The 27,307-nt window shown below is 33.9% G+C and overlaps 1 protein-coding gene across 1 annotated transcript; it reads right to left on the reverse strand.

Annotated features, from left to right (window-relative positions):
- Positions 1–896: 896 nt before the first annotated feature.
- On the reverse strand, positions 897–27,272 carry LOC134245245 (tonsoku-like protein). Its single transcript, XM_062727523.1, is given in 26 exon segments — positions 897–1,568; positions 7,217–7,290; positions 7,464–7,639; positions 8,888–9,059; positions 9,267–9,430; positions 9,826–9,978; positions 10,644–10,722; positions 11,142–11,298; positions 13,736–14,602; positions 14,922–15,036; positions 15,338–15,452; positions 17,157–17,240; positions 17,242–17,397; positions 17,598–17,678; positions 18,092–18,171; positions 18,514–18,715; positions 19,054–19,179; positions 19,598–19,750; positions 19,904–20,049; positions 20,206–20,314; positions 21,462–21,633; positions 22,034–22,106; positions 22,494–22,673; positions 24,300–24,518; positions 24,717–24,812; positions 27,191–27,272. Coding segments are annotated over 26 exon segments (4,335 nt in total). The 5' UTR covers positions 27,222–27,272; the 3' UTR covers positions 897–1,213.
- Positions 27,273–27,307: the final 35 nt, after the last annotated feature.

A 27,307-nucleotide genomic window follows, 5' to 3' on the forward strand; every position in this document is an offset into this window, starting at 1 on the left:
CTTTTTTAGTTAAATTAGCCAAAACTCTTTCTCCTAATTCTTAGATCCGCCTCAAAATTTCATTCAATATTGATACATTCATCAGACCTTAAAATGCAACTCCCTATGGCCAAAGGGATTTTGAGGTCAAAGGTCAAGAATTAAAAAATTCTGTTTTAACACTTGCATTTCAGCGCGATATCTCGATATCCTTTTCGAGTTTTCTGCAGTGTAACTTTATACAAAACTTCTTAAGAGTCTAAGGATGACCCCAATTTATTTTGAGGTCAAAACATCAAAGGTCAATGTCATAAATTCATACATTGTTATTCTTTGTGAGTAAATCTTGTTTTCGGCCGATATCTCAAGAAGCTTTTGCCATGAAATAAACTATTACCCCTTAGATCTGCGCACGTTTTTTTTTCCTTTCGCGGGGGAAACAGATACTTTGAATTAACTTGTTTTTAGAAGTAAAATTTCATTGAAATGCTGTCTGTTAATTTTATAAATGATATACCTGATACAAAATCATTTACACAATCAAAGATCAAGAAAGCTTTGTGGTTAAAATGTTGGGAATCCAATGTGTTTAATACTCCACATCGCCTCTAGCTTTTGTACGCGTTCGAATCCTGCATGAAGATCTATTTTTTAAATAGCAAATAATTCATAAATAGTTCAATGAAATAAGGGAATAAAATTTGCAAAAGATGATACTGATATTCCTCAATTCTAAAAGTTTATAATTTTTAGAATTGAAAAATACAAATGTATATTTAATATCAAGGTCTCAGGGCTGGATATAATTCTCGCATTGTTTTCCCATATTCTTAAAAATCATAAACATGTAATTATGTGGCACATAGTAAAGGAAAAATACACAGCAAACTAATGACTAGAATTTTATTCATACTCTTATAGAGCAAACAAAGCTATAATTGTATTTAATTAATCAGATATCAATCCTGAGTTATGTTGCAGCAAGATTATTCCTGGCTACCTTTTATACATGTAAATACAATCTCAAGGAAAGGTAGATTGTGTTTATAGGCTTCTATAAATATAACATAAAAATAATTATAGTAATAAAAAAGCACTTTAAATGTCAAGCACACAGGTGGGGCAGTACTTACACAACATCTCTTTGAGTGAAAAATATTCAATAATTTGATTTCTTATATCCAACATTTTACAAATATCCAACATTTTACATATATCCAACATTTTATATACACTATTTATCATCAACACAAAGCTCTATAACATCTAACACGTTCTTAACAACCCCCACTCCTGTCTGCCAGTACTGAGTCCACACCTCCGTCAGGCACTCTATGTCTAGTTTCTCCAACAAATCACTGCTCATGCTCAGATAGGTCAGAGGCCGTGCACTGTCCAACTTTTCCCCGAGCGCGTCCAGGAAATCCGAGTTGATCGGAGACGTGATGGTACATCCTTCAGTGATTAACACCTCCAGAGGCGAGCTGTGTTTTGTTGACTCAGACAACAAGGCTGTAACCACCTCATTGGTCAGTTTGGGATTGCAGGAAATGTCAAGTCGATTGATATTTTTTCCAACTGCTAACAACCTTAATTAGAGATTAGACAATAAATAACAATTACTGAAGAAAAAAAAAGACAATATTGAAATGAAAAACAGTCATAGTGCACTTATGTCACTAGTTATGTTCCCCAAACGAAGTTGGGGAACATATTGTTTTTACTCTGTTTCTTATTATTATTATTTTTCTTCTTCCTGGGCACTTTTTTGTCCGCGAATGATCTCGTAAACTACACATCCAACTAAGGTGAAATGTTTTTAGGGTCAGTAGACATGTTATGTAGATTTGCGGAACAAAGGTCATTTTGCGCGCACGTGCTTGCAAGAGAGCGCACGTGCAACACGTGAATAACCAATATAATGTATAGTGCCGTAACTTTTCTATTTTTTGATGAAATGTTTTGAAATTCATAATGTAAGGATGTATTAGTAGTATAAACAAGATGACGTGGTCAATATGGGAAGATCTCACGCGCATGCACGTGCGCTACGCTCTGATTGGCTGAAACTTAAGTCTCAATATCTTTCTTGTTTTTTGACGAAATCCTTTGAAATTCTGAACATAGCCATGCATTAGGATATCCTACAAAACGATATATAGGAATTATCATGAAATCACGTGCATGCACGTGCGCTGCAATATGATTGGCTGAAATTTTAAATAGCTATAACTCCCTTGGTTTTCAACCAAACAGGAAGGGATTTGGAACATAGATATATATTATGGACTTCTACAAGAAGATATGGTCACCATGCACATGCATACACGTGCGTGTACAAATGCTGCAATCTGATTGGCTGAAATTTTAAATAGCTATAACTCCCTTGGTTTTCAACCAAACAGGAAGGGATTTGGAACATAGATATATATAATGGACTTCTACAAGAAGATATGGTCACCATGCACATGCATACACGTGCGTGTACAAATGCTGCAATCTGATTGGCTGAAATTTTAAATAGCTATAACTCCCTTGGTTTTCAACCAAACAGGAAGGGATTTGGAACATAGATATATATAATGGACTTCTACAAGAAGATATGGTCACCATGCACATGCATACACGTGCGTGTACAAACGCTGCAATCTGATTGGCTGAAACTTTAAACAGCTATAACTCCCTTGGTTTTCAACCAAACAGGTTGTAATTTGAATAAGATATATATATGTAATGGACTTCTATAAGAAGGTATGGTCACCATGCACATACATACACGTGCGTGTAGGTGCGCTGCAATCTGATTGGCTGAAACTTTAAACAGCTATAACTCCTCTTGGTTTTCAACCAAACAGGGTGGGATTTAGAACATAGATAGATGTAATGGACTTCTACAAGAAGGTATGGTCACCATGCTCATGTATGCACGTGCGTGCACGTGAAATGGGTAAAATCAAAAATACACTTGAATGAGCGTTTTTTTTTATACTTTTGGATTTAGTACTTTAATATTTAGCATATTAAAATATATAGATTGTGTAGAGAATATGATATGGTCATTACGCACATGCATTAACATGCGCAAGTGTGTAATGATAAAATTTGAATGAACATGGTACACTTCTGGGTAAACGTTGTTAAAGTCTCAAATGCATAAAGTTTGTCTTACTTAATTACGCTTACAGGGAATATGACTATAAAAGGGAGTTGGGGAGCGTTTGGGGAACATCTGTAACGGTCCCCGTTACAATTAGCACTAGTTATTATTATTATTATTATTATTATTATTTTTCTTCTCGGGAAAATTTTGTCCGCGAATGATCTTGTAAAGTACACATCCGATTAAGGGGAAACCTTTTTAGGGTAAGTATGCATGTTATGTAGATTTGCGGAATCAAGGTCATTTTGCGCGCACGTGCTTGCAAGAGCGCGCACGTGCAAAACTTAAAATGAGCAATGTATAATGGATATAACCGTAACTTTTCTATTTTTAGACGAAATGTTTTGAAACTCATAATGTAAGGATATATGAGTAGTATGCACAAGATGACATGGTCAAAATAGCAAGATCGCGCGTGCAAGCACGTGCGCTTCGCTCTGATTGGCTGAAACTAAAGTCTCAATATCTTTCTTGTTTTTTGATAAAATCATTTGAAATTTTGAATATAGTCATACATTTACAGCCCGTAATAAAAGAAATATCATGAAAGCATGTGCATGCAAAGAATTCACGTGCAACACGAGAAATGTCCAATTTAATTGATACAGACGTAACTATTTAAATTATTGATGATATGCTTTAAAACTCATATTAAAAGTATATATTAGAAGCATAGACAAGATGACATGGTCAAAAAAACAAGATCTCACGCGCATGCACGTGCGCTTCGCTCTGATTGGCTGAAACTAAAGTCTCAATATCTTTCTTGTTTTTTGACGAAATCCTTTGAAATTTTAAATATAGGCATGTATTAGGATATCCTACAATAAGATATATAGTAATTATCATGAAAACGCGTGCATGCACGTGCGCTGCAATCTGATTGGCTTATGCTTTAAATAGCTATAACTCCCTTGGTTTTCAACCAAACAGGATGGGATTTGGAATATAGATAGATATAATGGATTTCTACAAGAAGACATGGTCACCATGCACATGCATGCACATGCATACACGTGCATGTACGTGCGCTGCAATCTGATTGGCTGAAATTTTGAACAGCTATAACTCCCTTGGTTTTCAACTAAACGGGGTGGGATTTAGAACATAGATAGATGTAATAGACTTCTACAAGAAAGTATGGTCACCATGCTCATGTGAGCACGTGCGTGCACGTGAAATGAGCAAAAATACACTTGAATTAGCGTATTTTTTAATACTTTTGGATTAAATACTTTGATATTTAGTATATGAAAATCTATAGATTGTGAAGACAAGATTATATGGTCATTACGCACGTGCATTCACATGCGCACGCGGTCAATGCTTAAACTCGAATGAAATTGGTACACTTCTATAAATAAAGTCTCAAATGCATAGAATTTAATGAAGCTTATAGGGAATATGGCACCAAAAGGGAGTTGGGGAGCGTTTGGGGTAAACAATTAGCACTAGTTATTATTATTTTTCTTCCTGGGAAAATTTTGTCCGCGAGTGATCTTGTAAACTACACATCCGACAAAGGTAAAATGTTTTTAGGGTCAGTAGACATGTTATGTAGATTTGCCGAACGAAGGTCATTTTGCGCGCTCGTGCTTGCAAGAGCGCGCACGTGCAACAGTGAAATGACCGATTTAATTGATATAGGCGTAACTTTTTTAATTTTTGATGAAATGCTTTGAAACTCATAATGTAAGGATATATTAGTAATATAGACAAGATGACATGAACAAAATAGCAAGATCTCACGCGCATGCACGTGCGCTGCAATCTGATTGGCTGAAACTTTAAATGGCTATAACTCCCTTGTTTTTTTATGGGATTCAGAACATAGATAGACATCATGGACTCCTACAAAAGGGTATGATCATCATGCACATGCATGCACGTGCAACGTGCTCTTTGCTCTGATTGGCTGAAACAAAATTCTCAATATCTTTACTGTTTTTTGACGAAATGCTTTGAAATTTAATTCATAGGCATGCTTTAGGATGTCCTACAATATAATATTTAATAATTTTCATGAAATCACGCGCATGCACGTTCGCTGCAATCTGATTGGCTGATACTTTTAATGGCTATAATTCCCTTATTATTCAACCAAAAAGGATGGGATTTTGAACATAGATAGACATTAAGGACTCCTACAAAAGGGTATGATCATCATGCACATGCATGCACGTGCGTGCACGTGAAATGAGTAAAATTACAAATACACTGGATTAAACATATTTTTAAATACTTTTGGATTAAATGCTGTAATATTTAGTATATTAAAATATACGAATAGTGTAGACAAGTTGATATATTCATTACGCACATGCATTCAAATGCGCATGCGTTCAATGCTGAATTTTGAATAAACTTGATATACTTCTGGGTAAATATTGTTAAAGTCTAAAATGCATCGTGTTTGTCTTATTTAATGAAGCTTACAGAGACTATGGCACAAAAGGGAGTTGGGGAGCGTTTGGGGAACATCTGTAACGGTTCCCGTTACAATTAGCCCTAGTTATTATTATTATTATTATTATATTTTTCTTCTTCTTCCTGGGTACTTTTTTGTCCGGGAATGATCTTGTAAACTGTTCATCCGATGTAGGTAAAACCTTTTTAGGGTCAGTAGACATGTTATGTAGATTTGCGGAATCAAGGTCATTTTGCGCGCACGTGCTTGCAAGAGCGCGCACGTGCAACACGTGAAATGACCAATATAATAGATAGAGCCGCAACTTTTCTTTTTTTTTGATGAAATGCTTTGAAACTCATAATGTGAGGATATATTAGTAGTATAGACATGACGACAAAATTGCAAGATCTCACGCGCATGCACGTGCGCTTCGCTCTGATTGGCTGACACTAAAGTCTCAATATCTTTCTTGTTTTTTGACGAAATCCTTTGAAATTTTAAACATAGCCATGCATTATGATATCCTACAACGTGATATATAGCAATTATCATCAAAACACGTGCATGCAGTTCTGATTGGCTTAAACTTTAAATAGCTATAACTCCCTTGGTTTTCAACCAAACAGGATGGGGTTTGGAACATAGATAGATATAATAGACTCCTACAAGAAGGTATGGTCACCATGCACATGCATACACATGCGTGTACGTGCGCTGCAATCTGATTGGTTGAAACTTTAAACAGCTATAACTCCCTTGGTTTTCAACCAAACGGGGTGGGATTAGAACAACGATAGATGTAATGGACTTCTATAAGAAGGGATGGTCACATGCCCGTGTATGCACGTGTGTGCACGTGAAAACAAAATCAAAAATACACTTGAATGAGCGCATTTTTTAAAAATATTTTTAGATTAACTACTTTCATATTTAGTATATTTAAATATATAGATCATGTAGCCATTAAGCACATGCATTCACGTGCGCACGCACACAATGCCAAAATTTGAATGAACTTGGTACACTTCTGGGTAAACGTTGTTAAAGTCTCAAAAACAAAGAGTTTGTCTTATTTAATGAAGCTTACAGGGAATATGGCACCAAAAGGGAGTTGGGGAGCGTTTGGGGAACATCTGTAACGGTCCCCGTTACAATTAGCACTAGTTGATTTAGACTTAAGAGCAAAGTGCTTTGCGCTAAAGGTTTTCAGTAATTTTCAGTAATATAGTAAACACAGATATTGCATATTTAAATGACATATTTTTAGGGCTCTTTATCATAGAAATTTTATTCAGAAGAATATGTATTTCAAAGATTCCACACATCCTCATTTATCAATCAGAATGATGTAAAACACTAAAATAAAGCTCTGTGTTTGTATATTACACCACAGTAGACCTAATTAATCATATTCAACGTTGATCTTGATCAAGTGGTGGCAAAATCTAGAGATGTCTTCTTCTAACCCCTCTCCCTGTCTAGTGTCTACTTTGTTGTAAATGTGAATTTATTATAAGTGCATTCACTGTAACTCTATTTTTCTGGATATGGTGCCCACGTCTTTTAATATGCCCCATCCCTACCCCCATCCCACCCCACCCCCAAAAAATATTTTAGTTTTTTACTTATTAAAATACAACACCAAAGAAATATTTAGAAATAACTACCTCACAAGTTTATCTTTTTCCTCCAGACTTAACTGACAAGAGCTCAAGGTGAGATCAGCCAAAGAACAGCTGTCCTGAAAAAGAAAGATGTTCAAAATGGCATGACCACAATGAATTTACAGATATATAATCCCTTCCATCTTTAAAATTAGCATTTTTCATAAATCATAATATTTTTCCAAAAAAAAAAAATTTAATTTAACTCTTACATATAAAACATGAAGTGAAAGTTCATTATATAATTTACCTGAGAGAGGAACATTTCAATATGGTGGAGAAACAAATGTAACACCCCGCTGGCTGTAACAGTTCCAGTCAGGTTTAAGGTGGTCAGATTACTTGGATTTAAACAACACAGAACCAGTTCTACTCCTAATGAACCCAATGTATTGCAGGATACATCTAAGGTGTGGATACTGGAGTCTGAAATCAATGTTTTACAATTCGTTCAGTGTGATATAAAGATTTATTATACACCTAATGTGTATCACTCAATTTTACTGTTGATTTTACGCAATCACGTGACATCGTGATCCGACTTTCCGGATCACCACACTGTGGTTTTCTGAATCCATATCACCACTCTCTGAAACTGATGACGTAGTACGCAGAAACATGACATTATTTTTCTTGCGCGTTAAAAAGTCCCTTGTTATTATGCTCTTGTTTTGTGAATAAATGTTATACAATTGATCTCTAAAGTTTTCTTTTGCTACATTTTGCTAGTTATGAGGGGTTATATATCACGTCTCGTTAAATTTAAACTCGACGCTTTGCGTCTCGTTAGATCTGATGATTCACGCCTGTAATCTCGACATGATACGGCCCTTCGGATCAAGTTACTGTTATAATAATATATATGTAATGCCGCAGGGATTAATCTAGGGCATATTTACTACTGATATTAGGTGTTTTTCCCCTTGAGAAAATTTCCCATGAAGATCTAATTTTCCCCTTTCGATGAGTAAAATATTCCCCTTATGATAATAAAAACCTCAAATATTTTTTTTTCTTCATAAAAACTGAAAATTTAAAGTAAAATTTTTCGGTATATGAGAAACGTGGTTTTACTTTGCTACTTTTTGCACTTCAAATGGTCATACAAATACTGTAGACATACTTTTTTCCGCGTGGTATTAATTTACGCTATGTACTCGGTAACAAATTTTCCGCGGAAATTTGTACAAGCGTACTTAATGTAAGTGTAAGGCATATGGTGTAAGTGTAAGGATTAAACAGAAATTATGGTGACATGGAAAAAAGGACGTCTACAGTACTGAAATTCAATTGGTACCCAAGCGGAGCTTGTTCTGCACACGCTTGAGTGGTTCCCAGAACCCTGGCTGATTTTCCCAATTTCTCTAGAAAAGGTAGTTTCCCCCAAAAACCTAGATTGATCCCTGAATGGGCTGAGAGTGGAAATTATTATTAAATGTGATTCATTTTAAGTTTGTATATTCATTTTCCTGGGATAATATTTGTGATTCATGAACAAGTGGCACTCATTTTAAGCATTGCTATGACCATACTAATAATGCAAAAATTAGATGGTCATTTCACGGGTCACTAGTTCACAATGTGTCTTTCAACTTATATGTATCAACTGCCTTACACTCTTTTTTTCTTGATATGATTTAACTAGCATTTACGAAACATTTATCCTCAACTTACTTTTGACTGTGTCTACCAAACTGAGTCTGTTTTGCTGAAACAGTTTTGTTGTGAATCCACAGGAGGATAACTCTAATGTTTCCAGTGATGACAAAGAGGAGATAACTGTGTTCAGTAAGGCACAGCAGTTGTCTCCCAGTAGGTTGTTACTGAGGGAAAGGTGCAGCAAATTCTGTCAAAGTTAATGAATTCAAGTGAAAACATTCTAGGCAACAAATATTAATGATAAATATTGTACATTTGACTATATTTTCTGCAGTTATCTTTTTCTTTACATTTAATTCATAAAATTTTGCATCATTTTCACCCCCCCCCCCTTTTCTTTTTTTTTCATCTTTCTCATCTGCCTTATGAATAATGATGTACATCAAAGTCTTACTTTTGGTGCATTAGTTTCATCTTTCATGGAGGAGACACAATCTGCTAAAGTCTTCAGTCCTACACTTGTTATACCATTACAGGAGAGATCCAGAGTACACAGATTACTGAGTGATTTCAGAACAACTACAAAGTCCTCAAGGCCTTTATCACCCAGTCTGTTGGCTGCAAAACAACAAAGCAAGCATAATTGTATTGCAGTAACATAATTTTACAGAAACAAATTCCTTTACTACCTGATCATTGAATATAACACTGACCTTAAAGTCCTGTGAGCAAGGAAAGGTGTCAATGTGAGAACACTGATATATTTCAGGAATGAATATTTGCCAAAAGTACCACTTGTCAAGTTTTGCTTCATCATTTTTAAAATAAAATATTGGACACTACATGTGCATGAACTTGTTTGTGAAAGTTACCTCTAGCAAAATAGGAAAATCGTCAAACTTTCAATATTGCCATGCTTGCAATATAAGCAAGACCTTTTATTTATCAACTATTTGTGTATTATTTGGCTGAACTTGAACATCAATTTCAAAAGCCCAGGGAAAATTAAGAACCTTTTAGACATATCTCTGTTATGCTGCTCTGGAACTGAATAGCTTTGAAGACAGGTTTAAGCTGTATTGGACGGAGAGCCAGGTTCTGAAAGTCCAGCTTGCCTCCATTGGAATCAGACTGAATAAGGAGGGTCTTGATGTTTCTGTAGCTTACTGAAAACAAAAATCGAAATGAAATCAGTATGTGAATGCAAATTTAAGGGGAAAACCCCCCCACTTTTGAAACACTTCACCTAAAAATACTAACAATGAATCTGCATGAAATTTTTAAAAGTAATCTTTTTGCAAGATACATAGAGAAAACACAAGTTAAAAAAATGAAACTTTGAGACAGTAGACAAAAGGATTGGGTTTTGTCATAAGGCCAAAATAAAAAATAGTCTTGTTTCCTGCTACCCGACCTACCCTATTTTTTTGCACTCGATCCTAAAGCTTTTTTTTAGCTTTTGGGGAAAAACTTCAAAATTTTAAGAATTTCATGTTTCAAAAGTGAAAAAAATATATATATACTCAAGTTGTATTACATGAAATACATGTTTAAAATATGGACTTTCATAAAATTCTTCTTGAGTTGCACATCCAAAGACATGGAATTTTCATTTTAAAGATGATATTGACCTTAGCTATGACATGTTCAATTTGGTTTTGTAGTAGTTCATATCCAAAAAAATACTGTTGGAAAAAATAAAATAAAATAAAAAAATAAAATAATTTTCCTACCTACCTACCCTATTTTTTTCTGGCTGGTAGCAGGAAACAAGACTATTATTTTTTTATTTTAAAAATACAAAGACCAACTGTCTATCAGAGTAACTTACTGCAGGATAACTCCTGACAGGCTTGCTCATACTGCTGTGACATCGGTGCCAGGTCCAAACTCTCCACTACACCCTTTATCTAAGAAAGATATAAACAAACAAGAGTGAATAACAATATCACAAAAAGAGTCAGTATTTTATGGCCAAGTACAATTTGATGGCTCAATTTGATTTGATGATATAATTCCAGAAATATATGTACTCATTACAGGCTTCTGGGTTTATGAGGTACCATGTAACAAGGTACTGCTTACAAAGTCATAATTTTTAAATTCAAAACTATTTCTCTGATACATTTTTTTTTCATGGATGTGTAATAGCTGGATCACTTATGAGATTTTGTATACAAGGTCAAAGTTTTGTTCCGATTAATAGTTAGCACTATTGAATACTAATTCAAAATTCATAATAATCCAGCCTTCCAATTATGTTGTTATTGATTTTGAAGTGATTCCAAATAACACTGTATTTACTTTCTAAAAACACTTTACACACTACCTCCTCATTTGATGATAACAGGAGTGTGACTGGATCATCTGGACTGAGGACTGCTCCGTCTCCTAGCTGTATGCTGAGGACACACTGTAATCCAGTGAGCTTGTAGTATCTGGAAGCTGTCTCTTCTGCCAGCCATGATACAGTACTGTTAACGTCCCTAAAAATAATAGATATGGATATTTAATAACTCGATCAAACGTCCGAGTATCGAATACTAAAATCGGTACTCGGTTACTCGGATGTATATTTTTGAATATTTCTAAGCTTATTTATTAATGCATTAAGGCCAAAAAAAATTAATCAATAGTTTCTCAGGCACCGCCGCATCAGTTCAAAAATCGGTCAATTTTCTATTTTTCGGTAAAAAAGTAAATCGAGTTATTCCCCTCGGAAAAACAATATACATCTTCTAAATTTACTGTATTTTATTAAATAACTTTTAAATTTTTGGAATAACATTATTTAAAAATGAATACATATTATAACTAATTTCAGAGAACAAAAATTAAGAATTAGTAGATATTATCATTTTATTGAACAAATGGCTTAAAAAAGTGTAAAACCTGCTTAAAAAAAAAAAAAAAAAAAAAAGCCTGCCTGCTGCATTAAATTAAAAAATTTTTGGCCTGAGAAACAATTTATTAATTTTTTTTGGCCTAAACAATCTGTTTTAAAACGTAAAATGCTCATTGCTCATTGCACATGTACATACAGTAATTAGGGTTTACTACGACTCTATAAATGACCGTTATTGCCTGTGGCAGTGTTTATACAGTAATTATCATGACCAAGCACATGGGGTACCTGGCTTTTCTCACCTCCGGCTGCCTTCTTCCCTTATTTTTTGTTTGGCTTTAATTATTATTTGTTTTCACTGAACATCATCTAAGATCCATTATGTTTAAATAAATTAGATAATTTTGTCAACTCTCTGAGAAGCCGTAAATTCTCGGGAAAAGAGCGGATGATATTACACGTGCGATTGTTGGTATGGTTGTGTTTGATTACATGCCAATACAACTGGTTGAAGACAAAGGCTTTAAAAAAATTGATGTACATCGTTGCACCAAACAAAATACCGCCGCGTAATATTATAAAATCTAGGATCGAAAAAGTGTATGAAAATCGTAAATCCGCTGTTAGGAGAACTTGATCAAGTTCAAGTTGATAACTGCACGCAGCTCTGATGACTGATACCTGGTCGTCAATCGCGACAAAGAGTTATAATACAGTTTCGGAGCAGATTATTTTCTTTAAACAAAAAACACTGTTAACAACATATGATATTATTTCTTTTGTTTATCTGATAAATAAATTGAATTTTTAAAAATGTTATATTAAATTTCGTCGGGCACGAAGTGCTCATCATTATTACAAAAGAAATATATTTACGGATAAGCCTCATATCAGTGCATCCTGGTTTTATTTCTACAAGAGTTTACAATGTTTTACAGTCTTCAATTTACTTGTTCATATTTATTTACACTTTTAATGAGTACCCGGGTACTCGATCGGAAAAACGTCCGAGTAACCGAGTATTGAAAATTGACCGATTTGACATCCCTAATATTTAAAATATTAATCAAAGAGCTATGGCATAAAAATATCAATAGTTAAACAATATTTTCACTCTGCTCAAGAGGCATAATGCAATAAGAGAATCACATTGTCTAAGTGCATGTTCATACATGTTAACCTATTGTGATGAAAAAGAGGGAGATTCAGACCTCAAAAGCGGTAGCATGGCGCGCGTGTTGTTTAACGCTTGGATTATCGATATCTTTCATGTATATTATAAGCCTTAAATGAAATCAGGTACCTACACTAATTAATCTTAAATATCAAAGAGACAGAAACACCTTAATTTTGACATAAATTGTACAAATTCAAATATTTTTCATGCTCATCATTTTACTTGGATTGGCTGCTTTACTTAGGCATAGAAGCAATAATCTGAATGTCCAGTTTTTAAACAAAACAAATGATGACAATCTAGATCTAAAACAAGTCGTATCTTTCTCAGATTTGCTCGAAAACGAAAGTACAGCTATGTACCACATGGCTTGCAGTGATTTCTATTGACTTTAGATAAAGTTGTGAGCTTCTGTGCTTTTAAAGACGATGTCAAATGTCTTAAAAGCTGTATCTTCTTTTTCATTCAGGGATGTTGATTAATTTATCGTAACCAATGTAATCACTGGTAGTCTTATGTTGTTGTCGTTGTCAAATCCGTGCTTGAAATCTATGTACAAAAAAAGCGTTTGTGTGATTCCGAGTCAAATCACGCGAAATCTAGCGAGATTTTATGAGAGTGGCTTCAAAAATGGATGATATTTGTAGAAAAGCGGTAGATTTCTGAAATAAATCGGTAGGCGGGAGATGGAGTGAAAAAGCGGTAGACTCCCGCCTAAATCGGGAGAGTTAACATGTATGGCATGTTGCAATGCACGGCGAGACTTTTAACAAATGTCTCCATTCATAACTGATATTCTATCTATCTAATCTCTTGAGCTGAAGCACCAACACTGGTTACTCACACAAATGTTTTCTTGAAAATGTTCAGAAAATAAGTGACAATTCATTTGATAACTTACTTTTCGAATACTGGAACCAACAGTTTCTTATCCTTGACTGTAACTCTAAGTGTTCCCACTGGGAAAGCCACGGATTGTGACAATAATCCAGGTGCCAATTGACTTGAAGGAAGGGTGAGTCCATAACCTGGGACTGGAACTCCAGATCGAACTGATGAAGAAACATCTGTTGGAAATCTGGAATCTTGTATGGAAGTAGTATTTTCCATTAAATTCTCATCGGATATATAATTGTTAGACTTTCTTACTCCAAAATTTGTCAGTTTTGTTTGCTTTGGTTTTCGAGAGAGGCGACTTGACCTTGGCCTAATTTCTACACTGTCATTGCTGCTTTCATTTTCACTTATCAAGAAAAGATCATTGCCAGTTGTAGTTTCATTAATGGCAATATGATTATCTTGAGATGGATTTTCTGCCACAACCAATGCATCTGATTCAATATTCTCATTATCAAGAAAATCACTTAATTGAGCTTGCTCATTTGAATGTTTTTTCCTCTTGGGTCCTCTCTGACTAGAGGGCACCTGACTTTTAGGAAAGATATCATTAACATCCAATCTCCTCTTTCTATTGGTTGGTTTCATATCGTCAATCAGCCAATCATCATCCAGAATTTCCTCCTCTGCCAAAAATGGCTGTATCTCTTTTTGCGGTTTAGAGTTTGAAGGCTGGGAAACAGATACCATTTTTGTGGCACTTAATCCTACACCTTTTATGGCACTTTTGTAGAATTCTGTGGCACGCTTTGGGGGTTTTTCTTTCTGCAGTAGAGGATTAGGATAAGCATCCTGTGAATCTTCTGTGGAGTCTAGGGATTCTGCCTCTTGAATTTCATAATCACTCTCAGAACCAGAGGACAAAGTTCTTCTGCATTTAAATAATAAACAATATTAGGCTCCAAGTTTTAAGAAAATTTGCTTAATTTTTAATGAAAATCACATACTAGCAAAATATATTTACAGTATCCAGTTAAATGGTAGGGAATGAACTGAATTAACTGTGAAAGAAAGTATTTAAAGTCATTAAATATTCAAAATGTTTGAGAACCTATTATCACAAAAGGTTTACAAACCAGCAATCTTGTTTGCTTATGATTAATAATTCACCAAGTCCCTGTAATATAATGACAGATATTGTGTTTTCTAACCAATGCAGAGAAGAATATGCTTTAAATACAAAACATTACCTCATACTAGAGCCATTACTCTTCCTTTTAGGTTGCCTTAGAAGAGGCATTGATCCAGCTGTCTGTGATAAGGGGATGTTTTGTCTCTCTTCTTGAATAGATGGGGCATCTAAATCTAAATTAAGAGATAAAAGGGAAAAATTATTGTACTCTTTCTATGGAATCTATGGAATATATTGCAGAGAATTCATTGTGACAACAGACACTTGATCTCTGAAATTGCATGTATAATACCAAGTGAACAATCAAATATTTAATGTTATGTGTGTTTAAGCCGTATATGGAAAAGTCAATTAAAAATATGCACATTTTTCATTTAGAAAGAACTGAATAAAAGCACTTTTGTCTGACTAACAGTTAGATATTAACAGAATTTTTTATTTAATATTTTATTTTAATAATTGTAAAGTCATTACTTGGTAGTCTCTTCTGTAGTTTTTGCTCTAGTGATGTAAATTTCGCGATGAGGTCATCTGTGATGTTGTCACATCTCTGTCTCCAAGCCCTCAAACAGTCGAGAGCTGTGTTTCCCTAAAAAATTATAAGAAAAGTATTATATAATATAGAGTTTGATGTTTTTGTTTTGAAAACTTATCAGTTATTATAGTAAAAAGCAAATTCTTAAACTTGAATTCAGTCTGTCCACAATCTTTGAATTTGATCTCCAACACAGCTTAACATGCAGAGTTTGTTTACCATTTTGTAAAATTCAACAGCTTAACACCTGGACATACCGTAGTTACAATATATAAACTGAAAACTTTTTTTAAAATAAATTTCTGTGAGAAAAATCTTTCTTACATCACAATGGGATTTTGGTTTTTTCTTTCATAAACGATTATCATACGTACATACCGTTAGCCAGCAGATTATGCAACTTCTTTTGTTTATCGTCATATTTTAAACTTTGGAAAGTTATTGTTGGGAGGTATGTTTGTTAGAAATAACACTTTCATAATATTTTGATACTAAAATGACATGAAAAAGCAAGTTAAAATTAATTTGAGCTCCATGTTTATCGTCTCCGTGTAGGCCGCCATTACCGATGCTATTTTAAATCGTTAACACATTCCTTTGTCACGTGCTTCAGCAAAAGCATAGTACATATGCACCTTATTTGTTGACAAAGTAATAAGTCATTTTTTTTTTAATACAACAAAATAAAAATTTTATTTTAGTTTTTAAATAATTGAAAATTCACTGCAACACAAACACCCTACTATATGTCCCATTGAAAGGAAGCCAATACTGACACACGTGCGCTGGTCACTTGATAATTACCTCTCAACAAGGCAATTCCTATATTACCTGACGCCAAAGTAATGTTTTTACAGTTATAGCAATGATTATTTTCACTGTCCTTTTAATTGCTTTGATTATTTTCTTTGCTTCAAATAATAAGGTTCAAATGGTTTGTAACCTTTCGTATGTGTGAGCGTGTGTTGTTTACGACACATTAAACAATTAAACACTTGTTAAATGTAATTTTACTTTATCAGATTTGGAATCTTTTTTAAATAATTGAGAGTTAACAAATTAAATATGAAGTATGCTAAAACTTAAGTGTTATGTTTATTGATGTACTAGTGTACCAAAATTAAATGTTGGTAAAAGAAAGGAAAAATAGTCTTCTGGAATTTTTAAAATACTTTGATGTTTCAATTTGTTTTAAAATTGATGAATTTTTAGAACCAAAATTTAATATGAACTGTTAAAACTTGAAAATGCTCATGCTTTGTTAAAAGAAACTATCACAATTATTTACAAAGAATTTATAGCGATATTCAATTTCAAAATCACCGTATGCTTAAAAAATAAATTCTCTTAACACTTTTACGCAACATTATCTTGTGCTTTGTTGAAGTTAATAAATAAATAATTTTATCATATTCCGCGATATGGAAATTGCAATAAAAAAAATTATAAATGTGTGGTTAAATTTTTTTTTTTTAACCTTTGTGGCCGATTTTCGTTACAAATTGCGATTTTCTGCCTGTAGTAACAGTGTTTGTAAAATTTTCTGTTAGTATAATACATCTGAACTGTCGTTTTGTTTGCATTCCAAACAGAATTTACTGACTTTTCATCAATGCGTAAATTGTAAAGAATACTACATGTAATCAAAGTAATATTTGAAAACTTAAGGGGCTTTAAAATTGATTTACTAGTCTCATTTAAATCTTTCTTGCACCAGTGAGACTTTGTTTTCAATCGACTTATATATCCCATTATTACTTCATCATCCTTAGCCAGCACATTTGCTCCTTTGGAGATCAGCAACTCCAGAATTTCCATGTTGCCACAATTAGCACACATTAATTAACAAAAAGTGTACGCCCCCAAAAATGCAAAATCCCCGGTCGTTTACTGCTGCTCCATGCTCCAGTAAATACTGCACTATCTCGTAGTGGTCATGGTTGGCCGCCTCGTGGAGGGGAATCCAACCACAGTAGTCTCGGGGGTTCACTTGGTGACCCTAAGTGTATGGGAAAAAACAATTTCATACCAGCAAAAGCACAGCTTCAATGTACTTTACTTGAAATTGATTTAATTTTTAAAAATAAATGTTTTATATTGTTCGAAATTAAATAAGCTCAAAGTGTGGTGTTTTCAGAGTACCGAGTTATGAATAACTTTGCTTTTACATACTAATACAAAGAAGAGTTCCTATATTACCTGTTCTATAAGTCTTTCCACTTTCTTTAGATTCCCTTCTATACAGGCTCTATGTAGAGGTGTTTCACCTTTCTCATTTCTCTGTAATGCATTCAAATGCATAAAGTTACAAATGCTTTGTAAAATAGTCTTCTGAAAATAATCTCACTTTTACTAATCAATTCACTTTTTGATAGGGATTATTATCTTATCAGATTTGGAATCTGTTAAAACATAGACAGCACAAACTTCATTTCTACTAGATTTCAATACATGTATTATTAGGGCTAATGTGTTTCTTTGATGGTACTAGTGTACCAAAAGTAAATGCTGTTAAATGAAACTGTTCTAAAAATACTCTGCTAACAATACCTCCTCATGTCTCTGTTGTTTGCTTGACGTATGACCTTGTGACCTCAAAAGTCAGGGGTTATCAACTTCCTTGGGGGAATCAGAGTATCAAGTTTATACAATAAACAAAAAATATAATGATGCAGGTTATATTAGTTACTAACCTTTGTGGCAGCTTTGTTTCGCCTTGCTCTGCCTGTAGTAACAGTGTTTGTGTTTACTGGTAGTTCTTCATCACTGTCCTCTGTAAAATGCATTGTAAACAGAATTTACTAACTTTTCTAATGGCCATTGTAAAGACATTACCACATGTATATCAAACTGTAATATTTTATACAGCAACATTTTTAAAATTTATTTTATTATAAATATTTTTCTCATGCTGAAATATACAAGTACATGTACATAATCAAGTTATTTCAAACAATTTCAATTCTCCCTTGAAAATTATTTGACATGATACATATTCATAAAAATGTAGCAAGTCCAGACAAAATTCAACTGTAACATTTTGAGTATTTTCCTTTATTTCAAGCATCTCATCATAAAAGAGAATGATAACTCAGCCCCAGAACCCCGTACTAACCCGATTCTGACAGTTCTGATATACTGAGTTCCTCCTCCTCTGCTGTCGTCCTCTGACTGTCTCTCTCATCATCACTCAGCTCATCTGAACTACTTATGTCATACTTCTCCTTGATTTTGTTCAGTTTTCCCGTGGTCTGTTGAAGGTGTGATTTCTGATTGAAGTTCTTCTGGACATCAGTGAGTGCTTTCAGGACCAGAAACTAAAAAGAATAAGGCTTATTTTTTCATGCCTAGTAAACAGGATTGAAATGTCTTTAAACTTTTCACAAATAAACTTTCTTTATTTCAGAATTAAAATTTAATTGCAACTGTATGCAGACTGACTTCTAACAGACCAGCAAAATGAATGTCAATAAAAATTAAAATTGTGGACTTAAAAAGGACTTTGCATCTTCCAAAGATTTTGCATAACATTTTTTTTTCAAATTGAACTCATCCTTGACATGTATACAGTGTAAACATGACCATGTAATTTTAGTGAATAACAAGTTTTGTAAACAGAGGACTTGTTGTAAAATTTGAGACAATATAAGTATACCTCTAACAAATGGTGTTTTGCTTTCTTGGCATGTTTGTATGCAGATAGGTATGTCTTGCTGATATCATCATATCCTTCCCCATCAGAAAATTGGATCTCGGCAATATTTAGGAGGGTCTTACAAACCTAAAATATATGATCAAAGATTGTGACAGCAGTAAGATACAGTCAGTTCTTTACAATTTATTTACTCCAAACTTGAGTGGAAGGCACAACATTTTTCTTCCAGCTTTTTGAATTGATCAACTTCAAATTCGCATTTAAGACATTTCAAGCTGTGAATATGAATACCTATAAAAATGGAACAATGGCATTCCTGTATCCCTATTACAATCAGATTTTTTTTCCATGCACTGAGTCTTGTTTCATTAATTTTGTATCTACACTCTGATTGATTCTCAAGTTCTTATTTTTGTGTTCTATTGGGTATGTGAGCATTATATTTGTTCGTAGGTCATTGCAAATTTAATGGTTTGATAAATTTAAAATAAAGAACCTTACAAAGAAAGACATTTGTCTTTACAATTACAAAGTTCTACTGTACCTGTACATCATCATCCCCTCTTGCCTCCATCTCTTTCATGTAATACTTGATGGCATTTTTGTACTGCTTATCATCAGCATATGTTTGTGCCACAGAAACATAAATTGGGATGAAGTCTTTTGTTGGTTTACTGAGATCTGTGGCACACTGAAGCTAAAACAATCAATTTAAAACTTTTTCACTTATCTTTATATCATCAAGAGAATAATTTTTTTGTACAGAACTTTAAACATTTTTTAACTAGCAAAGATAGATGACCAACTCTGTTTAATGACAGAGAAAGGATCTATATATATATAGACCTACCATTTTCAGATAGTAATCAATGGCCTGTTTAAAGTTTCCCGCCTCAGCTGAACAGTCTCCCAGACTTTCAAACAACCTCAGTCTATCTTCACAAGGCGTTGAGGGGGCTGCTTCTAAAGACACTGTCGCTTCCTCTAATTTGGACACTGATTAATATCATATAAAATTAGTCCTCACCATTGCTTTTTTTTTTTAAATTTACAAATAAACATATGGAAACAACCATCTCATCATGATATACAATGAACAAGGGGTCATTCAAAGTTTTGATAGTGATAATGCTTGCAATTCTCCAGATATACCTGAACAAAAAAGTCTCCTCAGATTCTCTGCCTCTGCTCTTGGACTGAGTTTATAGGCTTTTTTCAAGGCATGCTTACTACCACTGAAATCTCCAATCTGACAGGAAATCTGCAAGAATAAATGTCTTTAATCAACAAAAAGATGCTATTTTCATGGATACAGTGATTCATAATAGCATCTTGACATTTCCAAGTTGTTGTTTTTTTTTTAAGTCAAAAAATTATTACTGCATCATGACAAACCCTTGCCATAAGCAATTTTTTTTTATGACTACGACTTTCCAATGTTTCTCCATAAAGAAATTGTAGACTCAACAAGAATTATATGTGAACTTAACTATTAACTTTTCCTCCAGTGTCCTTGAATTTGCCAGAGGTCCTGGGACATTTAATAAAAACCTGAACTCTTAAAGATCTTTCTACCAAGTTGCAGATTTATCAGGAGGGAAGTAAATACTGTAAAACGAGAATATTTGGCGCAGTACTAATTTTAGCGCCTTTGGCGCAAGAGCCCCTGAGCGCTAAAATTAAATGTGCGCTAAAGGATTTCTAAATATCATTTTTGTGTGTGTGTTCAAAGCTTTTACATAAGTACATGTAAACCAGAACGCGATTACGTAATATCGAAGGGTCATTGGATTTTATATATACACACACTAGCACTGCACAGGTTCGGAAGACAGAAAGTTCTGCAAAATTATAATTTTAATTAAACTATTGTTACCACGGTAGTTGTTAGCCGATTATTATCATTAGCACCTTCAAAGTTTCACTTCTCGGCATGTCAATCATCTATCGCCTCGAGGTAAACAATGCAATCAAGCATGGCGATTGAGCTTGCAGACAATACCTGATTAGGATTACCGTTTTATCTAAGTAATTTTCTGTCGATGCATGCATTGTTTTAATATGATTTAAATGAGTAAACACTCCATTTCTTTTAACTGAAAATAGAAATAAAAAATAAATTTTAACATTGTACCACGTCCATGTGATAGCAACACGTACCGCGGTAAAAAATGTACTAATGTGTTTCCGTGCTTGATAATCAAAAAAGTCAAATACGGGTGTGGATAAAAAAAAACCAAAATATCACATTTATATACTTTACTGACAAGTGCAAGTGCTAAAATTTATTTGCGTCAATGCATTCCCACTCGCGTCTCCGCTAAAATCCGTATGCGCCAAATTTTCTCGTTTTACAGTATACTAACTCTTTTCCAATTTACATGTACATATTCAAGTATAAAACCTACCAATGCCTTGGTTGTCAGGGTTTCACATTCTAGTTGCCTGTCCTTCAGTTTGACAGCTATTTTTTGAGCAGCTTCTAGAAATCTCAAGGCCTGACTGAGATTCCCTTTGCGCTGGTACATTGCAGCCAAGCATGTCTGACATCTGTACAGATCACTGTGGAAGTGGTGACGTCTAAAGAACAAATATCACTCCATATAATATATAAATATTTAAGTACATTAAACAATCAATTATTAACTGTCAGAATTAAAATTTTTCACAAAATTAAAGATGCATTATTTTTTGTTGTTTCTTCTCTTTTTTGTTGTTATATTGTGAAAGTGATGCAGAAATATATTTACCGTAAATCTGGAAATTTTTGCTGTAGATAAATTTTTAGCAAATTTGCGAGTTCATTGCATTCGCAAAAATATTTTTTCTTAAAAATAAATTACCAATAAGAAAATGTAAACAAAACAGAGGTAATTCGCAAAATTTTTAAACGTAAAAATTAATCAACAACATTTTGATCCTAATTCGCAAAATAAAATCGACGTAAAAATTTCCAGATTTACGGTATATGTTTTATTACTCTGCCAATGTGATTGCCCTCTTCAGATTATCTGCACACTCTTTTGTGTCTCCAAGGACATCATGTACAAGACCTACAATAAAAGTAAAGCTGATATAATGGGCTTTTCAAGCAAGTTTTTAATTCATGAAATTAAATGGCGACTGCTTTTCAGACAAACATAATTTTTATGCATGCAGCAGAGTGCAATGCATGTGTTGTGATTGTCTTGAAAATACACTGAATGGTGTACTGTATGGCAAAATTACAGCCAAACCTTGAAATCTCAAACACAATAGAAATGAGGAAAAATAAAACTTGAGATACCCAAGATTTTGGGACATTGAGATTAACATACATAAAGAGAACAATGGGACTTTTGCCAGACTTTGACATAATATGCAGTATTCAAGATATTGACATTCAAGTTCTAGTGTTCCACTATATTGAAAAAGATTAATTTTGGAACATTAAGCTTTACCTATATTCAGGTACAATCTAGCCTTCATCTCAAAATATTCCACTTCCTTCACTTCTCCTTTCTTCTTCAGCTCCTCACAAACTTGTAAACTTTTCTGGAAAGCATCCAGTGCTTTTTGTAAGACTGCATTGCAACCTTCTTTATTATTCATGTTTTCACTTTGGATAAAATATGTTCTCCCTAAAATTACAAACAATACAAAAGTGAAATGCAGTGCAATGATAATAATTCTGTAACAAGAGGCCCACGGGCCTTATAGGTCACCTGAGCATCATGCAACAACTTTCAGATGATTGAATTTGTTTCATGTTTTAAGCTAGATGCTTAGGCATTCACAATTTTGGAAGAGGCACTCTTGCTCAACATAATTTATGTACTTAGTTAGTTTATTTAAAACCTATGAGCAGAGAATATTTTCAAAGATTTAATGCATTTTCACTATATAATCAATAGAGCCCCGCCCTAACACCAGAACCCCTGACCCTGGGGCCATAAAATTCACAATTTTGGTAGATGTCTTGCTCATTATAACTATGTACATTTAGTATAGTTTATTTAAAACCTAGGAGCAGAGAAGATTTTCAAAGATTTAATGCATTTTCTCTATATAATCAATAGAGCCCCGCCCTAACACCAGAACCCCAGACCCTGGGGCCATGAATTTCAGAATTTTGGTAGAGGCACTCTTGCTCATCATAATTATTTACTGAATTAGTGTATTTAATACGTAGGAGCAGAGAAGAAGATTTTCAAAGATTTAATGCATTTTCAATAAATAATCAATATAGAGCCCCACCCTAACACCAGAACCCCTGACCCTGGGGCCATAAAATTCACAATTTATGAAATACACTCTTTCATCATAACTATGTGCTTAAAGTTTATTTAATACTCAGGAAAGAGAAGAAGATTTTCAAAGAAATAATGCATTTTCACTATATAATCAATAGAGCCCCGCCCTAACACCAGAACCCCTGACCCTGGGGCCATAAAACTTTCATAAATTTGGTAGAGCCACTCTTGCTCATCATAACTATGAACTTAATTTGTTTATTTAATACCCAGGAGCAGAGAAGAAATTTTTAAAGACTTACTGCATTTTCACTATATAATCAATAGAGCCCCACCCTAACACCAGAACCCCTGACCCTGGGGCCATGAATTTCACAATTTTGGTAGAGGACTCAATGCTGATTACAATCATACCAACAGTTTGACTGCTTGATGTCCGGGAGTAAAGAAGAAGATTTTTAAAGATTGCACTATTTTTAGTGGTTTTTGCCCCCTCCCCCAGGCCCCAGGGGAGCGCTAATGACCACCAAATTCACAATTTTTGTTCCCCTTCACTCATAGATGCTATATGCCAAATTTGGTTGAAATTGGTTCAGTGGTTTCAGAGAAGAAGCTAAAAATGTTTAAATGTTAACGCACGACGCACAACGCACGACGGACGACGACGGACAAAAACGGAGAGCAATAGGTCACCTGAGTTTACTCAGGTGACCTAAAAATGTTTAATTTTTAAATTTACATTTTTTTAAAAATATACAACTAACACTTTTTAGATACATGTATATTATATATTAAGTTTTTCCCCTCATTTCCAAATTCATTATATTTTCACTGTACTATTACAATCTTCATTTGTAAATTTCAATAAACAAAAAACTTTAAATCAAATCTTGAAATTCAAATGATTAAGATCTCTTGAAAATTACTGGTTATAATCTTATAATCTTTTTCTGTACTTTTTTAAAAATGTTCATATTATACATATATATCACAATGTATATCTTTAGTTTTTACCAATGGTTGCCCATGCTCTCTGTTCCTCAATCAAATTGTCACATTTCTTGGCGAGATTTAGATGCCGCTGCTGAAAATGTAGAGCTTTTTCATAGTTTTGTAGGTCACAGTAATTTTCTCCGATCTTTCTACAGGCGACTGCAGCACCAATGCTGTCATTTAAGGCTTCACTGATCGCAAGCTCTTGTTCATGTTCTGACTTTGCTTCTTCAAACAAGCCTATAGAAAGTGGAAATTTATACTTGTCAACAATGATAGGAAGAGCTTTAACATCAAATTCAAGGCTTTTTTTCCTTGCATCATCATAAATATTAACATTAAAAAATTCCCTATATATCTCAGGCTAACATTGCTGACTAAAACAAGTTGGTTTATAAAAATTTTTCTCCATTACATAGGAGTGAAATCAATACTTACCATTTTTGGCAAGTAATTCTCCTAGATAATTTGCAAGAGAGGCAACCTCTTTCAGATTTCCCTTTTTATCTGCTTTAACTTTGTCTCTCTTTAGTTCTACAATAATTCAAATATAAAACACAGAGGGTAATATTTTCCAGTCAGGAGATAATGGAGGATTTACAAGGCATTATCCAGCAGAATTTCTGATGAGATACTTTATCATTGGGTACTATGAAACCAGACTTAACAGTCTGTATTTTTATAATTTTAAGTGAGCAGTAATAGCCACAAGTGCTCAAAACGGCAAATAAAAGAGATCTGAGCTGATATGTATGCTGCTTTTATTTATGAACAGCAGAGTCCAGTTTTGATTGCATTGAGATTATTCAATGATAGCCAGTAAGAAACCATTGGTTTTATCCAACATTGGACAGCTGTTTCATGCCTCTTTTAAATACATCGTGATGTCAGAAGATACTGTCTTTGATTCCATTTGGTCTTCTTTAGAAACAACATACTTCATATTTGCTGTTAATGTTCCAAAAACTTACCACAGTTTTCCTTGAACTGGTTAAATAATACAATCTGATATTCCTCCAACTCTTATACCCCTGCTATGATGCTTACATTGTTTGTTGTTTAACATCCCTCTTGAGAAATTTTCACTCATATAAAGAAATCACCACTTGCCAGTGGAGGGCTGCAAATTTAGACCAATACTTGGCACTAAGGGCCATTAAGCAGTGGGGGGGGGGTGCTTTCATATGCTAGCACCTAGTGCCACATGTATCTCCATTTATACAACTTCATGTTAGAGAGTTAGACCAGTCTCCATGTCCCACAGTGGGATTTACACCTGCCACGTAAGGATCAACTCCTTACTTTGCAACTCCAGAGCAGATTATCTTACTACTGCGTAGGGATGGGTATCGCCAAAAATTTTGTATCGCAATATATCACGATTTTTTCCCACAATATCACGATAATATCATGATATTTTTAAAAGCAGTTTTTACAATGATTTTATACGAAAAGTCAATATTTTTCTAAAAAATATGCTAGAAAAACAAAATTTTACTTTCTTGAAAATTTTATATATATAAAATCAATTTTGTTTGAACGGTAAACTGCCGTTCTTTTCACTTTTTACAACATTTTTTATACTTTCTGTAATTGTAATTTGAAAGATTTAACAAATAAATGAATAATTTCTGGATTTTATAATATGTACCTAAAGACCAGTATTTAGGTCTCTGTATCACGATACGTATCACACAACAAAAAATCGCGATATATATAGAATATCACACTGCTGTTTTGATCTCGGCCCTGGTATCAGCCCGAGCGGTTGGTATCGGCCCAAGCCCGGAGGGCGCGGGCCGAGACCACCCGAGGGCTGATAACAGGGACGAGATCAAAACAGTGGTGTGATGTTGTTTATATCACATATCTAAAACCAAAGAAAAGAACAAATATTTTGCTATTTTTTATCATCAAGTTTATATAATTTTGTCATAACAAAATATTAGTTATCTTTCTTTATTTCGATGTTCCTGGAGAAGTTGCTTGACGGTGAATAATCAAATAGAGATAGATTTGCCTGGTCTGGTCATTAAAAAAAATAATAGTCCTGGTGTTTTGAAACATTTCATTTCGAAGCACATTAGATAACAAAGATTTAAAGGGTCCCAAACTTAAAAATATTCTACTTTCACTTTGAATCGAACCGGGGTTACAACTTCGTCAACGAATCGTTACAATTTGTAAACCTGAGATTTATAGTAACTGTTTGTTTTGTTTACAATATATATTAAATAAAAAATGGCACATTAAATGAAAACTTGCCCCTTGACGACAGGCCGAGACAGAGATATCTCGGCCCTGAGGGCGAGACAGCCCTACTTCCAAGGCGCTGTCTCGCCTAGTCCAAAACGCCTGTATCAGGGCTGATACACTACTAGGTATATATGATATACCGGTATACCGATAAAATCGCATATCCCTACTACTGTGCCACGTACTAACATAGACAATGTAAAAATGACATACCTAAAAAGACTGAAATCATTAAACTTAGATGACCCGACCGGTAGTCAAAATTTGATTCATTGGTTTAGGATGTTGTTTTTTTTTTCAAAGCCCATCCATAGCTCATGTGTATCATTATTAATCATCAACAATATATTTTTTTACATTTACTCTACCATCATCAGATCATGACCATAAAACCATTTCATTTTAATGTACGTTTTTATTTTGACCAGAGCTTCCTCCTTCTCCATTTTATCGATATAATATCTTTCCGCACAGAAAACATCCATTTTGTTATCAGAACCAAACTGATTATCCAACTCTTTCACTTTGGACTTAAATCATTTTTGAAGCATGTCCGTGGAAGAACATCTTATGATAGAGTAAGACCTATATCTATAGTTACATAAATACTGGTGTGAAGATAGCTGAATATACATAAAATAATGATCTATACGTACTTTCTATTTCTCTTTCATCTTTGGTGTACATTTCTTCTATATTCTGATTATTTACGAATTTGCATCTACCGCCAAATTCCGGAAATTTTGCAAAAGATTTCCACTGAAATATTGTGC

The sequence above is a fragment of the Saccostrea cucullata genome, unplaced genomic scaffold (genome assembly GCF_032062105.1).
Source record: "Saccostrea cucullata isolate Sc308-1 unplaced genomic scaffold, CSIRO_AGI_Scuc_v1 ctg274, whole genome shotgun sequence".
Taxonomy (NCBI): Eukaryota; Metazoa; Mollusca; class Bivalvia; order Ostreida; family Ostreidae; genus Saccostrea; species Saccostrea cuccullata.